General features: G+C 42.9%; 1 protein-coding gene across 1 annotated transcript in view; it reads left to right on the top strand.

Moving 5' to 3' along the window:
• The first annotated feature begins 229 nt into the window (after positions 1-229).
• The window catches only part of LOC137322508 (high-affinity choline transporter 1-like), a 71,185-nt gene continuing 51,834 nt past the window's right edge, over positions 230-19,580 (top strand). Inside the window, exons 1-2 of the mRNA XM_067985435.1 lie at positions 230-413; positions 9,146-9,259. Of these exons, the coding sequence (XP_067841536.1) occupies positions 230-413; positions 9,146-9,259 (298 nt within the window). The remainder of the gene's footprint in view (positions 414-9,145; positions 9,260-19,580) is intronic.

Here is a 19,580-nt window from a genome sequence, read left to right as displayed (position 1 = left end):
AGATTACGTGACAGTTAGTTATGAAAAATGGGTGGTTTCTTTTGGGCCTATTAGCCTTTTCCTGTTTGTTCTAGTCTTAGGGTGGGTATTTTGAGTGGCTTAGAAATAACTGATTACACTCTATTTTGATGTTTAACAATTATAAAAATGCTGATGCATAATGTGTATGTTTTTAAAAAATCTAGCTATTGGTGACAGCTTTCTGCACTAGCTGCATTTTCAGTTGAAAATGTCTTTCGACGTTGGAGGGCTGGTCGCAATCATCCTGTTCTATTTGGTAATCCTAATTATTGGAATATGGGCAGCCTGGAAAACCAAAATTAGGACAAGCCGTGCTGAATTACGTCGAAATGAAGTTATAATGATTGGAAGAAGAGACATAGGTTTAGTGCTTGGTATTTTTACTATGACTGGTGAGCTTATTCACTTATACTTACTTTTACATTTCCCAAAGTTTAAAAAAGATATTATGTATTTTTTTTAATATGGAGGTAGAGAAGAATTGCAATCGTGTGCAAAATTTTGTGTCTTTTTTAGCACTTTTCTTGCTATTATTTCTTACCAAGGTGAGGGTTGTCCATGCTGTGGAATGAAACACTTTCAATTTCAGGGTCTCAATGCCCATATTAAGCATTCCCACATCATGTATAATATACGAACATACGAACAATGACATTCGGGAAAAGACCCTCTGGTCCATCCAGCCTGTCCCACGCAATCGTGATACATTGTGTATCACATTACATACACTCCCCACCCCACATCATGTGATTTCCAGGGAGAGGCGAAAAATCAGATACAAATCCAGGCTAATTTGGGAGGGAAAAAATCTGGGAAATTCCTCCCGACCCCTTTGGCGATCAAAACTAGTCCAGCAGATCACTCTGGCCCTGATAATTCTAAGCATTACATTACCTACCTTTTGTAAGAGATGATCTCCACCCCAGCCAGAAACAGGTCCAGCTCTCACTTGAAGGAATTCAGCGAATTAGCGTCCACTGCATGAGCCAGCAGCCTGTTCCAAAGGCCCACTGCTCTCTGGGAAAAGAACCACCTCCTAACATCGAACCTAGATCTGATCTTGTACAACTTAAAATTGTGACCACTAGTCCTCCCTAACAAATTTAATTGGAACAAACAATCTATTCCTTTCATCGTCTCATGAACCTCAATCAGATCACCACTAAGTCTATGCTTCTCTAAAATGTAGAGTCCCAGCTCTTTTAGCCTTTCTTGATAACTAAGATGCTTTAAGGTAGGAATTAGTCTAGTGGCCCTCCTCTGCACCCTTTCCAAAGCCTCAATATCACCAACCATGTGAGGAGACCAAAACTGGACACAGTATTCCATATGAGGCCTGACCAAGGTGTTGTACAAGGTCAAAATAGTATGCTTTGTCTTATGGTCAATTCTACTATAAATGCACCCCAACACCCCATTTGCTCTAGGTAACTTTTCACAGCATCGCTCATTAACTTCAGAGATCTATGCATTAGAACGCCCAGATCTCTTTCCTTTTCCACCTGTTTTAGTGCTTTTCCCTGAAGGGTGTATGTATGTTGAGCATTTGTCCTGCCCACATGCATAACACTATACTTCTCCAAATTAAACCTCATTTGCCAGTCATGAGCCCAGTCCTCCAACACATCAAGATTGCCCTGAAGTAGTTGAGCATCGTCTACACTCCTGAGACATGCACAGAACTTGGTAGCATCTGCAAATTTGCAGATCGTACCCCCAACATCTACTTCTAGGTCATTAATAAAAATAGTAAAGAGCAACGGTCTCAACACCGATCTCTGCAGGACACCACAGGTGACCATAAGAACATATGAAATAGGAGCAGGAGTAGGCCTTACAGCCCCTCAAGCCTGCTCCGCCATTCAATAAGGTCATGGTTGATCTTCGACCTCAATCCACTTTCCTACCTGATTCCCATATCCTTTGATTCCCTTGAAGTCCAAAAATCTGTCAATCTCAGTCTTGAATATACTTAATGACTGAGCATCCACAGCCCTCTGGGGTAGAGAATTCCAAAAATTCACAACCATCTGAGTGAAGAAATTTTTCTTCATCTCTGTCCTAAATGGCCGACCCCTTATCTTGAGACTATGACCCCTAATTCTAGACTGTCCAGCCAGGGGAAACAGCCTCTCAGCATCTGTCCTTTCAAGCCCTCTGAGAATTTTATACGTTTCAATGAGATCACCTCTCATTCTTCTAAACTCCAGAGAATATAGGTCCATGCAACTCAATCTCTCCTCATAGGACAACCTTCTTATTCCAGGAATCAACCTAGTGAACCTTCGTTGCACCACCTCTAAAGCAAGTTTATCCTTCCTTAGGTAAGGAGACCAAAACTGTACACAGTGCACCAGGTGTGGTCTCACCAGACCGCTATATAATTGCAGCAAGAACTCCTTATCTTATACTCCAACCCCCTTGCAATAAAGGCTAACATACCATTTGCCTTCTTAATTGCTTGCTATACCTACGTGTTAACTTTCAGTGATTCATGTAAAAGGACCAAATCCCTCTGACTACCAACATTTCTTAGTCTCTCACCTTCTAAAAAATATTCTGCTTTTCTATTCTTCCTATCAAAGTGGATAATTTTACATTTCCCCACATTATACTCCATCTGCCACCTTCTTGCCTACTCGCTTAACCTGTCTATATCCCTTTGCAGCCTCTTTGCGTCCTCCTCACAGCTTACTTTCCCACCTAACTTTGTATCATCAGCAAACTTGGGTACATTATACTTGGTCTCCTCATCTATATCATTAATATATATTGTAAACAGCTGAGGCCCAAGCTCTGAACCTTGCGGCACCTCACTAGTTACAACCTGCCAACCCAAAGATGACCCGTTTATTCCCTCTCTCTGTTTTCTGTCCATTAACCAATCCTCAGTCCATGCTACTATATTACCCCAATCCCATGAGCCCTAATCTTGTGTAACAACCTCTTGTGTGGCACCTTATCGAATACCTTTTAAAATCCAAATATACGACATCCACTGGTTCCCCCTAATCTACCCTGCTAGTTACACCCTCAGAAAACTAATAAATTTGTCAAACATGATTTCCCTTTCATAAAACTGTGCTGACTCTCTCTAATCATATTATGATTTTCTAAGTGCCCTGTTACCATGTCCTCAACAATAGATTCTAGCATTTTCCGTACTACTGGTGTCCGGCCAACTGGCCTATAGTTCCCTGTTTCCTCTCTCCCTCCATTCTTGAATAGCGGGGTATGTTTACCACCAATCCACGGGGACTGTTCTAGAATCTAGGGAATTCTGGACGATCAAAACCACTGCATCTACTATCTCTGCAGCCACCTCTTTTAAAACCCTAGGATGTAGGTCATCAGGTCCAGGGGATTTGTTGGCTTTTACTCCCATTAATTTCTCCAATACCTTTTCTTTACTAATCTTAATTACATTAAGTTCCTTACTCTCATTAGACCCTTGGTTCCCCACTATTTCCGATATGTTTTTTGTGCCGTCTACTGTGAAGACAGATAAAAAATATTTGTTTAACACATCTGCCATTTCCTTATTCCTCATCATAATTTCTCCTGTCTCTGCCTCTAAGGGACCTATGTTTACTTTCACTAATCTCTTCCTTTTTACATACTTGTAGAAGCTTTTACAATCTGTTTATATATTTCTTGCTAGTTTACTCTCATATTCAATTTTCTCCCTCTTTACCAATTTCTTGGTCATCCTTTGCTGATTTCTAAAACCCTCCCAATCCTCAGGCTTACTACTTTTTGGCAACATTGTAAGCCTCTTCTTTTAATCTAATACTATCCTTAACTTCTCTAGTTAGCCACAGTTGGATCATTTTTCCCGTGGAGTTTTTATTCTTCAAGGGAATATATATTTGTTGAGAATGATGAATTATTTCTTTAAATGTTCGCCATTGCTTATCTATCATCACTTTTAACCGGTCTCCAAACAGATCCGAATCCATCTATAACTATTTTCTGCCTACGTCCTTCCAGCCAGTTCTCAATGCTGCTCAATTTATAACCATTAATACTGGAAGCTTCGATCTTGTAGAGAAGCCTCTTGTGCGGTACCTTGTCAAAAGCTTTTTGGAAGTCTAAGTAGACAATGTCTAGTGGGCTTCCCTCATCCACCATCTTAGTGATTTCTTCAAAAAATATAATCAAATTTGTTAGACATGACCATTTTTTGAGGCCATGTTGGGTGTCCTCAGTATGTCCTTCTCTATCTAAGTAATCATATATTACATCCCTAAGGGTCTAGACAGTGTAGATAGAGAGAAACTGTTCCCATTGGCAGATGGGTCAAGGACCTGAGGACATAGATTTAAGGTGATTGGCAAAAGAACCAAAGGTGACATGAGGAAAAACTTTTTTACACAGCGAGTGGTTAGGATCTGGAATGCACTGCCCGAGGGGGTGATGGAGGCAGATTCAATCATGGCCTTCAAAAGGGAACTGGATAAGTACTTGAAAGGGAAAAATTTGCAGGGCTATGGGGAAAGAGCGGTAGAGTGGGACTAGCAGGATTGCTCTTGCATAGAGCCGGCGCGGACTCGATGGGCCAAATGGCCTCTTTTAGTGCTGTAACCTTTCTATGAGTCTATGATTATATAACAATTCCTTCAAGAATCTTTCCTATTACTGATGTCAATCTAATGGACCTATAGTTATCTAGGTCCGTCTTGTCTCCTTTTTTAAAGATGGGGGCTACTTTAGCCTCCTTCCAATATACAGGAACTGACCCAGAATGCAGTGAGCTATTAAAAATATGGGCAATGGGCTCACACAGCACGTGTCCCATCTCCCTGAAGACCCTGAAGGTGGATATCATCCGGCCCGGCTGCTTTATCTATTTTCAGGTTCTTAATTCTATCTATAACAATATGTTCATCTATTTTAATATTACTAATTTTATTGTCATTAGATTGTAACAGTCAAGCATCGCCTTCATGAGTGAAAACTGATGCAAAATACTCATTCAATATTTATGCCATACCAGTGAGTCCTTCGTAACCTGTCCTTGAGCGTCCTTCAATGGCCCAATACAGTCTTTGATAGTCCTCTGACTCTTCACATAACTGAAAAAGCTTTACCCATTACTTCCACAATTGTCTACAATCCTCTTTTCCATTATCCTTTTAGTTGAACTAATAGCAGCCTTCATTTTCTTTAGTTGTTCTTTATACTTAATTCTGTTTAGTTGAGTATGAGATGCCTTAAGATTGTAGAAACATTCTTGTTTACATCTTAGTTGTCTTTGTACATGACCAGTCAGCCACCTTGGCTTTTTCTTACCACACTCCCTTCTTTTGACTTTGGGTACATATTTGTCTTCCACATTTTTTATCTCGTTCTTAAAAACTTTCCATTTGTATTCTACATCAGCCTCATCACCACCCAGTAGGGTTAACCAATTAACCCGTTCCAAATCGTCTGCCAGTTTAGTAAAGTTTGCCCTGCTGTAATCCGCAATGAGTTGTAGATTTTCCGTACCTTTAGTTCTACCAGCCAATTGAAACCGTATAGTGTTGTGGTCTCTGCTGCCCAGGTGTTCCCCCACATGGAGGTCTGATACGAGGCCAGGCTCACTACTAAATACTAGATCTAATATATTATCATCCCTGGTTACATCATTAACATGTGGAGGGGTACAGGAACAGAGAGATCTGGGGGTATATGTGCACAAATTGTTGAAGGTGGCTGGGCGGGTTGAGAAAGTGGTTAAAAAAGCATATGGGACCCTGAGCTTTATAAATAGAGGCATAGAGTACAAAAGTATGGAAGTCATGATGAACCTTCATAAAACACTGGATAAGCCACAACTGGAGTATTGTGTCCAGTTCTGGGCACCGCACTTTAGGAAAGATGTGAAGGCATTAGAGAGGGTGCAGAAGAGATTTACTAGCATGATTCCAGCGATGAGGGACTTTAGTTACGTGGATAGACTGGAGATACTGGGCTTGTTCTCCTTGGAACAGAGACAGTTGCGAGGAGATTTGATAGAGGTATTCAAAATCATGAAGGGTCTAGACAGAGTAGATAGAGAGAAACTGTTCCCATTGGCCAAGGGCCAAGGAACAGAGGACATAAATTTAAGGTGATTGGCAAAAGAACCAAAGGTGACATGAGGAAAAACTTTTTCACCCAGCGAGTGGTTAGGATCTGGAATGGACTGCCTGAGGGGTTGGTGGAGGCAGATTCAAACATGGCCTTCAAAAGAGAACTGGATAACTACTTGAAAGGAAAAAAATTCCATGACTACGGGGGAAAGGGCGGGGCAGTGGGACTAGTTGGATTGCTCTTACATAGAGCCGGCGCAGACTCGATGGGCTGAATGGCCTCCTTCCATGCTGTAACCTTTCTATGATTCAATGAGTCAGGAAACAGTCGTATATATTTTCAACACATTTTTCAGCTGCACCTCCCACCACAACAGAGGGTAAACCATCGTGCCACTGAATTCCAGGAAAGTTGAAGTCACCATCAAACAAAGGTGACCGACTTTTGAGGTTTCCATAGTAACTCATCATGTTCGGGTGTCTGACCTGAGATTCTATAACAATTACCAATAATTAGTCCCTGCCGATAAGTTTGGTCCACTTGAACCCAGATAGCCTCAGCTGTACCCAATGAGGCAAAATCAATTCTCTCTTGAGCGATTAGTTTCTCACTGATAAAAATAGCAACCCCACTTCCTCTTTGACCTACTCTATCCTTTCTGAATCCCTTGTAGCCTTTTAGGTGAATTTCTATCCCATCACTTTCATTTAGCCATGTCTCAGAAATGCACAAAATATCTAATTTTTCCAAGACAGCACATGATTGCAGTTCTAACAATTTGTTTCTAATACTCCTCACATTTACATAGAAACAATGTAAAGGTCTCTCATCTGCCTTCTTAGGGTTATTTATTCTTATATGCCCCCTACCTGGTTTAATAGTATGTTTAGAATCTATGCAATGATCAAGTTCATTAAAATTACCTTTAAACATATTTGCACTATCCCCATGTTGAACTAGATTAAATGCTTTGTAAAAGCTAGCTCAACATCCTCTGCGAGCCATTGTGCACTCCAGAAGTTTAGATGAAGGCAATCCCTCCTAAACAACTTACCCAGTCCAGCGAATACGTCCCAGTTTTCAACGTAGTGGATCTTCTTCTTTTTAAGATACTGAAGCCAGATGTTGAATCCTACAATTCGGCTGTTCCTCTCCAGCGATCTGGACATAACTGGTAATAGCCTTGAGTCTACTACCCTTGCACCTTTACTCTGGAGGTCAGCAACGAGGTCCTTGTAGGAATTCTGCAAAACAAATGGATTTCTATCCATTATATCATTCATACCAATATGTAGACCTGCTACAGTACCTAGGCACTCACCTTTCATGAGGTCATCCACCCGATCCCAGAGGTCAGCCACCTTGGCCCCTGGAAGACAAAAGTCTGCTCTTGACAGAGCCTTACCTGTACATAGGGTGCTGTCAATGTGCCTGATGATAGAGTCCCCTATGAGGATTGCACGCTGCTTCTCTCTATTCCTTGGCTGTACCCCTAACATTGTCCTCTTGATCTTTGTAACCTTTCCCTTACCTTTTCCAGATGGCTTATATGAGCATTGAGGTTGATCGGTGCCACTGGTGCTGAACTCACTGCCTGTTGTATCCTCCAAGTCAAGAATCGGGGCAAACCTATTTGGAGCAACAAAAGAATCCAGAGTAATAAAGGATCCAGTAATGTCTATGTCAGACGATGAGGACTTACCTTTCATTCCCATCAGAAAGTCATCGAAATCCACCAAGTAGGATAGTTGTTCAATCTCCTGCTTCAAGCAGACAATCTCCTGCTGCAGATGTTGAGTAAGCCTCCCTCTCCTCAGCTCCACCCCGAGGATTATCTGAGTGCGAATTGCAGCTTAGTGTCCACCTCCACTGGGAGCTTAATTGAGACCCCCAAACTCATTTCACATAGGACTGCTGCTGTCCAAAAACAACAGCCAGCAAACAGACAAGATTTTCATTTGCTCATTCTGCAACTAGATTTAAATTTAAGTCCCAGAGACAAAAGGCCAATGTCTAATCCATTGCAACTCCCAGTCCCCCTTGTGATAAAATAATTCATGTGTCAATATCTGCTGCCAAGCCCTAACACTCCCCACAAGTACTTCTCGACCCCCACCTCTGCCTTTGATTGTTGCCAGACCCCCTTTTCTCCAAGTGCTCCAAAGCCCTAAGAATCTTAGCCCCCGAATTGTCCCAGAGTCCAGCATAACCAATGTCAAAAGACCACAGACTTCCTTGTACTGCCAGGCCTCAGACCAGTGCCCTGCTGCTAAATCCCATCCCAAAGCCCAGGCCACCACTCCCTTCCATCCCTCTGCTAGTGCCACAGGAAATCAGCTAGCATAGAAAATTGGGCACTGAACAGATGCAGCATGCTGAAAGTGTGCTGTACCTGTCTGGGTCTCAGTATGCCCAAATTTGATGGGCCATGTCATTTGAATGACTTTTATACACCTGGTGCAGCCCATCCCAACAGGTAATGCACCTGGGAAGCCTGCATTAGCAGCAATGGCTGACTTCTGCTGCTGTCCAAAAACAACAGCCAGAATGCCTGCAGCCGACACTAGCCCGAAGTCCTTGAAAAGCAGAAAAGGGACTTACCTACAGTGCCACTTCCTGCCTTTCCCCATTCCTCGGATTGGAGAGGGAGTGGGTGCAAAGCCTGCTTCTTCCTCCAAATAGGCACTTGGCTGGCGAGAAAGCAGAAAGATAAGGTGGAAGGCCCAAGCATATTCCGTTCTGCATCATCTGATCGACTGCCCCAACCAGTGCCTATTGCAAGCAAGGGGGAGCCTCCCTCCCTTCCCCTTCCCCCCCCCCCCACCCTCGCTCCCCACCCCGGGAGGAGCCCTGAAAATCCCAGGGCAATATCAAGACAGCAGGTACCCAGCATCACAGGTCTCTGCCCAAGTTCCTGTGCTTAGTGACCAAGAAATCAGTATAGCCCGGGTGCTAATAACAGGAAAAATGGCCCCATGCATCAAATCATACACGTGAGTATTATAGATTATGTGTATTGTCATGTATGTAGCAATGAACTGAAATAAATTGCACGTCTGTCCTACAGCCACTTGGGTTGGTGGTGCTTACATTAATGGCACAGCAGAGGGAGTCTATTTTGTTGGACATGGGCTTGCATGGACACAGGCTCCAATTGGATATGCAGCAAGTCTTATAATCGGTAAGAAAAAATTGCTTTCTAAAAATGCTTTGCTTTTAGTTATTGAAATCAAAATATTAATTTAGAGAAAGTATGTAAATGCTTTGGGTTAAACAATAATTATGTTCCATTTCTGTCATTATGCCTTCTGTTAATCCTTTCATTTAGTTTTCTTTGCAATGTGCTGTGGTATAATCTTTTTCTTCATTACCTACAGAAATAAAATTACCAAGAACCAAAAAGGATTTGTTTTAAATAACAAGGGTTTATGTTATACCACTCTTTCTCATATCTAGAGCACTTGAATATTTTTTCAATCAGTCAGATGTAATCTTTGACAGGTGTAGTTCTTTATCGTCTTATATCTTAATGTTTAGAACAGTAGTTTCAGTGGTTTTCCAGCTTTATATGTGGAAAACCCTTTGCAAATACTGACACACTCCTGTCGATTTTCTATTCTAACTTCCGCAAGGGCAATGTCAACTACCCAAGGAAAGCAGTGCTACCAAAGCACAAAAACATTAGTATGTAGTAAATATCATGCAAATAAATCAACAAAAACAGAAAAATATATTGAATTCTTAAGTGAGCAGTATGTCCGGACTCAGACAAAATTCTGATGCCCTCACCTACCATAATGTCCATGAGGCCCAGTTCAAAATCTATATTTTGGACTGATCCAAGGAAACTTCCTAGGCTGTCCAGTTTGGTACTGGATAAAGAATAAATGAAAGTAATAAAGCTGCCCAAACATCATTAATAACTTTATTGCTGTAATATTAACATTCGACTACTAAAATAAATCCCCAAAACACAATTTACATTAAAATTTTAAAATTAAAATGTTACATGTCTTCAACCTTCCGTTCATTTTCCCCATATTCTGTCTTCCATGTGACTTATTTTTTATTTTTTATTTCAATTTTACTATTTCTAAAAATTCTATCTTAGATAATCAAACTCTTTTTCGCTGTTTATTTTAATTTTGAAATTTTTTATTCACTGTTTTTAATTGGCCTTCCTCCTCTCGCCATCCATTTTGGAGATGAAAGCAACTTTTCATTGGCTGTAAACAAGGTTTTAAAACTATTTTTCAGGCCAATGTAAAGTTCATACTGTGTAGATTAAGATGAGTGTTTAGGTCCATCTTTGACATGAAAATCATGTCTAAACCAAGAAAGATTTTTAGCCAGAATTTATTTTTCAGCCCCCAACAGCAACCCAGATAAATATACTAGCCCAAGGCACTTCATGTTTTGTTGGAAATAACTGCTTCCTTGCAAACTTATAGCAACTAACAATTGTATATTAATGAAGCCTCAACATATAGGTAGGAATTCCCTCCAACCTACAAGGGAAAATCACATGTAATGAGTTTGTTCCTTTACATTTATTTAAGTTGCAGTTGTGTGACCACTTCCTTCCTCTCCCCCCACCCTGCTGACTTACTACCTCATTGTGGCTCTAATCTAACATTCATTTTGCCCCATTGGTAAAACAATGTGTTTTCTATGCCTTCCCAAAACAGGAAGGCAAATTATACTAAACTTTCAGAGGGGCAGAACAGGGCAGAAATTCATCTATGCATTAGTGCATTGTGCTAAGGAAGAGTTATTGTTAAGTAAGTTTGGCTGTTAGTGGCAATAATTTGGGGGTTCACTTTTACATCCTCTCTTAAAATTGTTCCTGTGTGTTGGATTTTGCCCAGATTATATTTTTGCTTGTAAGCCCTCCTCTTCATGCTTTTCCTTTCAGAGGAAATATGACCTGGTAGATGTGCATAGCAATTAACTTATTATGTGAATGGGATGAAGGAGATTCACCCATCCAGTCAATTGCTTGACCCTATGGAAATCAAAACATTGGGAAAATCCATTAACAAACTGAAATTAGTAGGAAAAAACTGGAAGATGAGAGCCCACTTTATTTAAACCATGGCCACACTGAGGATCAACATATATGAGGTATCCCTTTAAGATAACAGTAAAGCAATTACCTAAAGCAGTGGTCATGCTTTCTTGAAGCATATTGCCTTGATCTGTCTTCTTATAAGGACAATCACTTTGGCAATTCAATTCTTCAAGTTGCCTGGTTAAAAGTCACCACAACCCTGCTTTTAACTTTCCTTACTACTTTAATATGGTATCTATTTGCTTGTTGATGTAAATGGTAGATTGCTTACTTTTAGATACAGTCTTCAGTCTTCTCCACATACAAATCAACTTCCCACCATCCCTTGATTTTCTTCTGACCTAGGAAAGCTTGAAGTGGTAGATTATTTTGTTTTTGTTCAAAGAAGGGGAGAAATGGGCACTTAATAATCTTGGCTACAATGTGTTCAGGAAAGATAGGGAAGGAGAAAAAGGAGGGGCGGTGGCAGTATTGATCAAAGATATTTGAGGGTTCAAAGACAGAATCAATTTGATTAGAATTTAGGAACAATAGAGGAGCTATTACACTGCTAGGTGTATACTATAGGCCACCAAATAGTGGGAAGGAGGTAGAGGAGCAAATTTGTAGGCAAATTGCAGAAAAATGCAAGAACTTTAGAGTAGTGATAATGGGGAACTTCAATTATCCTAATATAGACTGGTAAAATAATAGTGTTAAGGGTAAAGAGGGGGAAGAATTCCTGAAATGTGTACAAGAGAACTTTCTTGATCAGTATGTTTCTAGCCCAACGAGGAAGGAAGCAGTGCTGGATCTAGTTGTGGGAAATTAAATGGGGCAAGTAGAGCATGTTTCAGTAGGAGAGCATTTGAGAAATAGTGATCACACTATTAGGCTTTCGGTAGTTATGAAAAGACAAGGAAAAATCAAATGTGAAAATATTAAACTGGAAGTGGGCTAATTTCAGTGAGTTGAAAAGGGATCTGGTCCAAGTGGATTGGAATCAAAGATTGGCAGGTAAAACAGTAAATGATCAATGGGAGGCCTTCAAAGTGGAGATAGTTTGGGTGCAAACTGGACACATTTCCACAAGGGAGAAAGGAAGGACATCCAAAGCTAGAGCTCCCTGGATGGCTAAAGATATAGAGATTAAAATGAAACAGAAAAAGGAGGCTTATGATAAATGTTGGGTTGATAATTCAGTAGACAACCAAGCTGAATACAAAAAGTACAGGGGAGAACTGAAAAAGGAAATAAGATGGGCAAAGAGAGTGTATGCGAATAGATAAGTGGATAACATAAAAGGAAACCGAAAGTAATTTATAAACACATAAATAGTAAAAGGGTAGTCAAAGGAAGGAAGAGTGGGGCAGATTAAGGACCGTAAAGGAGAATTAAGGAGTGTTTTTTTTAAGACTTAATTTATTTTTGTTAAGCTTAGTAAACAATCTAATAAATCGAGGCATGGCCGGGCAGCTCACACCCGTCGAATGCAGGGCCTGTGCCATGTGGGAACTCCAGGATGCTTCCCGTGTCCTGGACAACCACAGGTGCAAGAAGTGTCGTCAGCTGGAGGAGCTCGAGCTCCGGATTTCGGAGCTTGAGCAGCAGCTGGCGTCACTGCAGTGTATCCGCGAGGCCGAGAGCTACATGGATAGCATGTTTCAGGAGGTGGTCACCCCACAGCTTAAGAGAGTGCAGGCAGAGAGGGACTGGATGACCGCCAGACAGACAAGGAGGACCAGGCAGGTAGTGCAGGAGTCCCCTGAGTGCATCTCACTCTCTAACTAGTATTCAGTTCTGAATACTGGTGAGGTAGAGGGTTCTTATAGGGAGAGCATCCAGAGCCAATTCCACAGCACCATGGATAGGTCAGCTGGACGGGGGTGGGGGGGGGAGGGAGGACAAAGGTCAGGAGAGCAATAGTGATATGGGATTCTATAGTTAGGGGAGCAGACGGGCATTTCTGCGGCCGCAGACGTGGTTCCAGGATGGTATGTGGCCTCCCTGGTGCCAGGGTCAAGGATGTCACTGAGCGGCTGCGGAACATTCTGGGGATGAGGGTGAACAGCTAGAGGCCATGGTTCATATCAGTACCAATGACATAGGTAGAAAGAGGGATGAGGTCCTGCAGGCAGATTTTAAGGAGTAAGGAAAGAGATTAAGAAGCAGGACCTCAAAGGTAGTAATCTCCTGATTGCTCCCGGTGCCACGCGCTAGTGAGTATAGAAATAGGAGAAAAGTGCAAATGAATGCGTGGCTGGAGAGATGGTGTAGGAGGAAGGGCTTTAGATTCCTGGGCATTGGAACCAGTTCTGGGAAAGTGGTACCTGTACAGGCCGGATGGGTTGCATCTCAATGAAGCTGGGACCAATGTCCTCACAGGGAGGCTCGCTAATGCTGTGCGGGGTGGGGGGGGGGTTAAACTAATTTGACTGGGGGATGGGCACCAGGATGTAGCAATGGAAAGAAGAAACAAGGGGCACAAAGGATCGGGGAGAAAGATAGCACTAGAGCAAGTAATAATACAATATTAGGTGGGACTAAGAGAGAGTACAAGAAAGTCTAAGACTGGTTTGCAATGCATGTGTGCAAACGCACAAAGCATGGTAAACAAGGTTGGTGAACTGCAGTGCAAATAGCCACATGAGAATACAATGTCATGGCGATAACGGAGACCTGGCTCATAAAAGGGCAGGATTGGGTACTAAATATTCCTGGATACAAGGTGTTCAGGAAAGATAGGGAAGGAAAGAAAGGAGGGGGGTTGGCAGTATTGATTAAGGAGAATATTGCAGTACTGGAGAGAGAGGATGTCCTGAAGGGGTCAAAGACAGAATTTATTTGGTTAGAGTTAAGAAATAAAAGAGGTGCCATTACACTACTGGGTGTATTCTATAGGCCACCAACTAGTGGGAAGGATATCGAGGAGCAAATTTGCTGGGAAATTACATACAGGTGCAAAAGCTATAGAGTAGTGAAAAGTGGGGACTTCAACTGTCCTAATATTGACTGGGATAATAATAATAACATAAGTGGTAAAGCGGGGGAAGAATTTTTGAAATGTGTTCAGGATAACTTTCTTAACCAGTTACGTTTCCAGCCCAACAAGGAGGAGGAATTGCTGGACTTGGTACTAGGGAATGAGGTGGGCCAAGTGGAGCAAGAGTCAGTGGGGGAGCATTTAGGGAGCAGCGATCATAGTATCATAAGGTTTAGAATAGCTATGGAAAAGGATACAGACCACACTAAAGTAAAAATACTCGATTGGAGGAGGGTCAATTTCAATGGGATGAGAACAGATCTGGCCTGGGTAAATTGGAATCAAAAATTGGCAGGCAAAACTGTAATTGAACAGTGGGGGACCTTTAAAGAGGAGATGGTTCGGGTACAGCCTAGGCACATTCCCTCCCAGGAGAGGGATAAACCCGGCAACTACAGGCCAGTCAGCCTAATGTCAGTGGTGGGGAAACTTTTAGAGACATTAATCCAGGTCAAAATTAATTGGCACTTGGAAAAATATGAGTTAATAAATGAAAGCCAGCACAGATTTGTTAAAGGCAAATTATGTTTGACTAACTTGATTGAGTTCTTTGAGGAACGATTTAGATTTGGGAATCGGAAGTACAATTTCAAAATTTGTGGACGACACCAAATTGGGGGGGTGCAGTTAATACAAAGGAAGAATGTATCAAAATGCAAGAGGACATTAATAAACCAGCAGAAAGGGCGTGTAATTGGCAAATTAATTTCAATACAGATAAGTGTGAGGTGGTGCAGTTTGGTAGGAAGAATAAGGAGGCCACATACTGCTTCGATAATAAGGGTGCTAAATTGGGCCGTGCAGCACCCGTTGTTTTGGTGCTACACAGCCTCTCTGACGTCCAAGATGGCATCTTGGATGCGCACGCATGTTTCCAGCGTGACGTGCGCTGGATGCTATCTTGGTATAGGAGTTAGCACAGACGCAGATAACGAACGCTGGAATCATGTAAAGGAGGAGAAAATGGCTTCAATCAGTGTGCAGCGCTAATTTAAAGTGATAGATACCATTTTGGGACGTAACGCTCAACTCAACGCACAGTCTTAACCCCGACCATCTGAACGTGTCTTAGAGTGCCTGTAGGACCTCCTACCAGCGCTATTTAAAGAGACTATGCAGGATTTACTGGTTAGTGGCTGGATTATTGCCTCTGGCTGCCCAGACATTTACAACTGTTTTTGGAGGTCTCCTACACTTGAATACGAGGATGCAGGGGCATAGCCTAATATTTAGAGCCAGGACGTGCAGGAGTGAAGTTAGGAAATGCTTCTACACTCAAAGGGCGCAAAGGGTGAGAGACGTTTGAAACGCTCTTCGGCAGACGGCAGTTGATGCTGGCTACTTGTGAATGTTAAATCTGAGATAATAGATTTCTGTGAACCAAGGATATTAAGGGATATGGGGCTAAGGCGGGTATATGGAGTGAAGTCACAGGTCCACCATGATCTCATTGGCGGAACAGGCTCGAGGGGCTAAATGCCAAGGCCACTTGCTGCCTCTTGATTATGTGCCACCTTCTCCTGCAAGAAAGCGGGAAGTGTATCTGGGTGATGTGCCTGTCATGGTTGAATAGTTGCCAGTGTGAGTGGCCTGTGAGTTGCAACAGTGGTAATGTGTAAGGGTGAGAGGAAGCATCGAGTTGGAAGAGTTGAGTACTAACGGAAATAGTTTATTGGCTGTGGGTGATGGGGGATGTAATGCGTGGTGCAATTGGTATGAGACACCACTTGACAGTTGACCTCATTCACCTCAACCACTCATGTCAGAGCATTGAACTTCTTCCTGCATTGCATCCATGTTCATAATGCTGTGCGCCTGGCATTGACTTTGTCCCCCGCTGCCTCCCACTGCCTTTTGAGCATATGTCTGGAGGGCCTCCTGCCCTCACCCCTTGCAGATATAGGATGTTCCTCCTTCTGTCCAGCTCTTGCACCCAAGGCCTCTAGTGCACCAGCAGAGAAACTTGGTGCATGCACTTTTGCAGGCCTGGTACCAACTCAGATCGGCAGATTGGTGAGGTCTGGCATGCAGATTGGAGGATGTCGGATTTAGTGGTGCGCAACCTTTATTCAATGTTTTAACATAGCTCATCAGTATGTACACATAGGGATGGGACCTGCACCTGTGCTTTACATGTGTGATGTCTGATCTCCGTTCAGACTCCGTGTAGACAGCAGGTTGTTATATTCAGCAAATATCAGGTACCAGCTACCTTTAAGAGATTTCGAACAGACAGCCTGCCTTTAAGAGATTGGAGCTCCCCCTGCTGTTGGAAAGTGCAAATTGCATGGAATCCTCGTTCAATGCTGATTTCCAACGCAGAGTGCAGGTGACTCCTCAGGCCTGACGAAAATCTCGTCCTGCCTGCGCATGAACCATTGGGCGCAGGGTAATAGCGGATCGTGCTACTCCCGTCCAAAAACAGGCTCTATCCAATTTTCACCCCTAACAGTCTAAATGGGATAGAGGAGCAAAGGGATCTGGGAGTACAGATACACAAATCACTTAAAGTAGCGATGTTGGTTATTAAGGTCATAAAAAAGACAAATCAAGCACTAAGGGTTCATTTCTAGAGGGATAGAATTGGAAAGCAAAAGGCTTATTTTAAACTTGTATAGAACCTTGGTTAAACTACACTTGGAGTATCGTGCACAGTGGTGGTCTCCATATTATAGAAAGGATATAGAGGCCTTGGAGAAAGTGCAAAAATGATTCACAAGGATGATACCAGAAATGAGAGGATATCCTTATATGGAAAGGCTGAACAACTGGGGCTCTTTTCTCTCGAAAGGAGAAGCCTAATAAATCCAATAGGGAAGTCAGGAGAAACCTCTTTACCCAAGGAATAGTAAGAATGTGGAATGCGCTACCACAAGGTGTAGTTGAGACAAATAGTAGTTGAAGGAATTCCTCCTCATCTCAGTCTTAAATGGCCGAACCCTTATCCTGAGTCTATGCCCCCTAGCTCTAGACTCGCCAGCCAGAGGAAACAACCTCTCAGCATCTCTATCTCCATTTCTGGGGATAGGCTGTGAACCAATATCTATTATAAGCCCACCGACTCCCATAGCTACCTTCATTACACTTCCTCCCACCCCGCTTCCTGTAAGGACTCTATTCCCTTCTCCCAGTTTCTCCGTCTCCGTCGCATTTATTCTGATGATGCCACCTTCCACACCCGTGCTTCCGATATCTCTTCCCTTTTCCCTCAACCGAGGATTCCCTTCCACTGTAGTTGACAGGGCCCTCGACCATGTCCGTCCTATTTCCCACACTTCTGTTCTCACCCCTTCCCTTCCCTCCCAGAACCATGATAGGGTCCCCCTTGTCCTCACCTTCCACCCCGCCAGCCTCCACATTCAACGGATCATCCTCCGCCATTTCCACCACCTCCAGCCCGATCCCACCGCCAAACACATCTTCCCCTCCCATCCCCTTTCAGCATTCTGAAGGGACCGCTCCCTCCCCTACACCCTGGTCTACTCTTCCACCACCCCAACAGCCGGTCTCCTCCCCACTGCTCCTTCCTGTGCGAATGTCGGAGATGAAACACCTGCCCTTTCACCTCCTCCCTTCCCACCATCCAGGGCCCCAAACACTCCTTCCAGATGAAACAGCGGTTTACTTGTACTTCTTTCAATTTCGTATACTGTATTCACTGCTCACAATGCGGTCTCCTCTACACTGGGGAGACCAAACGCAGATTGGGTGATCGCTTTGCTGAACACCTCCGCTCTGTCCGCAAATGTGACCCTGACCTGCCGGTCGCTTGCCATTTTAATTCCTTGTCCCACTCCCACTCTGACCTCTCCGTCCTCGGCCTCTTACACTGTTCAAATGAAGCTCAATGTAAGCTCAAGGAACAGCACCTCAACTTTCGTTTAGGCACTTTACAACCCTCCAGATTCAACATTGATTTCAATAACTTCACATCATAACCACTGCTCCCATTTTTTTGGTCAGCCACTGCTGGTAATGGTTCTGCTGTTGCCATTCACAGCTCCTCCAGACCCATCTTTTGTTTCTTTACGTGTCCCATTACCATCCACTTTACCTTGCACCATCATTCCTTTTGTCATTTAATCACTCTTGGCCTCTACCCTATCACAGACCTTCCCTTTTGTTATTTCCCCCCTCCACTCCCTCCCCCGCTTTCCCTGGCTCTGTACTTGGTTAAAAACTTTAACTCTTTTAACATTTTCCAGTTCTGACGAAAGGCCTTTGAGCTGAAACGTTAACTCGGTTTCTTTCTCCACAGATGCTGCCTGACTTACTGAGCCTTTCCAGCATTTTCTGTTTTTATTTCTCTCTGCATCTACCCTGTCAAGCTCCCTCAGAATCTCATATGTTTCAATGAGATCACCACTCATTCTTCTAAACTCCAAAGCCTACAGGCCATTCTACTTAATCTCTCTCCATAGGACAACCCTCTCATCCCAGGAATGAGGAAAGAGGAACTTATTGTAAGAAAGTTCAAATCTGACACCAAATTTGGTTGCAACTTGTCGGTTTATCGTGTGACAACAAGTCTTAACATAGGCATAGTATACTCAATGTTCAAGCAACAGCATGCATGAAAAGATATGACAATGACCCCGTTCTTTCCTTGGGTAGAGCAAAGTAGCTCATGGATCTGCGTCCTGAACCTTTACAAAAATTCAAGAGTTAAAACCCCCTGAATTATGGAGAGCCTGGTCACATACACATGAGTTGTTGTTCACAGCTGCCTGTTTTTATCTCACTTGTTCCAGACTATGGAATGTCTAGGCCTCTCTTATCAAAGTCTGGCTTTTCTTCCCAGCCTCCCAACAGACTTGCAATGTAAGCATTCTTGGGATCTTCCCTTATTGAATTATATCCTTCTGCGTTATGGGTAGTTTAATTTGACCGTTTCTGTCTTTTTAGCTCTTTATGTGTTAATGCTTAATCTAATTTCTATAAGAGTGAGCTGGTTATATGTATTAAGATGCCTAATCTAAACATTAGTGATTTATATGTTTTATATGTTAAAAACACATAGGGGGCTAAATTGGGCCGCGCAACGCCCATTTTGTAGGTGCTACACAGCCCCCTAAACTCCGAAAGTGGCCTCTGAAATGTGCATGTACTTCGAGCATGATGTGCGCCAGACGCCATCTTGGGGTAAAGGCGTTCGCGCGCACGCAGATAACGAACGCCGGCACCATGTAAAGTAGGGAGAATATGCGGTAGATCAGTGTACAACGCTGATTTAAAGGGACAGGTGCGATTTTTGAACTCCACGCTCCAGCCAACGCACTGTCTTAACTTTGCACAGCTGAACAGGTCTTAGGTGGCCTGGAGGACTACCCCACCAGTGCTATTTAAAGTGATCATGCAAGTGTTGCAGTTTAGTTGCTGGATTAGTTAAGGTTAGATAAGGTTAGATCT

The sequence above is a fragment of the Heptranchias perlo genome, chromosome 6 (genome assembly GCF_035084215.1).
Source record: "Heptranchias perlo isolate sHepPer1 chromosome 6, sHepPer1.hap1, whole genome shotgun sequence".
In the NCBI taxonomy this organism is placed as follows: Eukaryota; Metazoa; Chordata; class Chondrichthyes; order Hexanchiformes; family Hexanchidae; genus Heptranchias; species Heptranchias perlo.
This window is presented reverse-complemented; position numbering and strand designations above follow the sequence as displayed.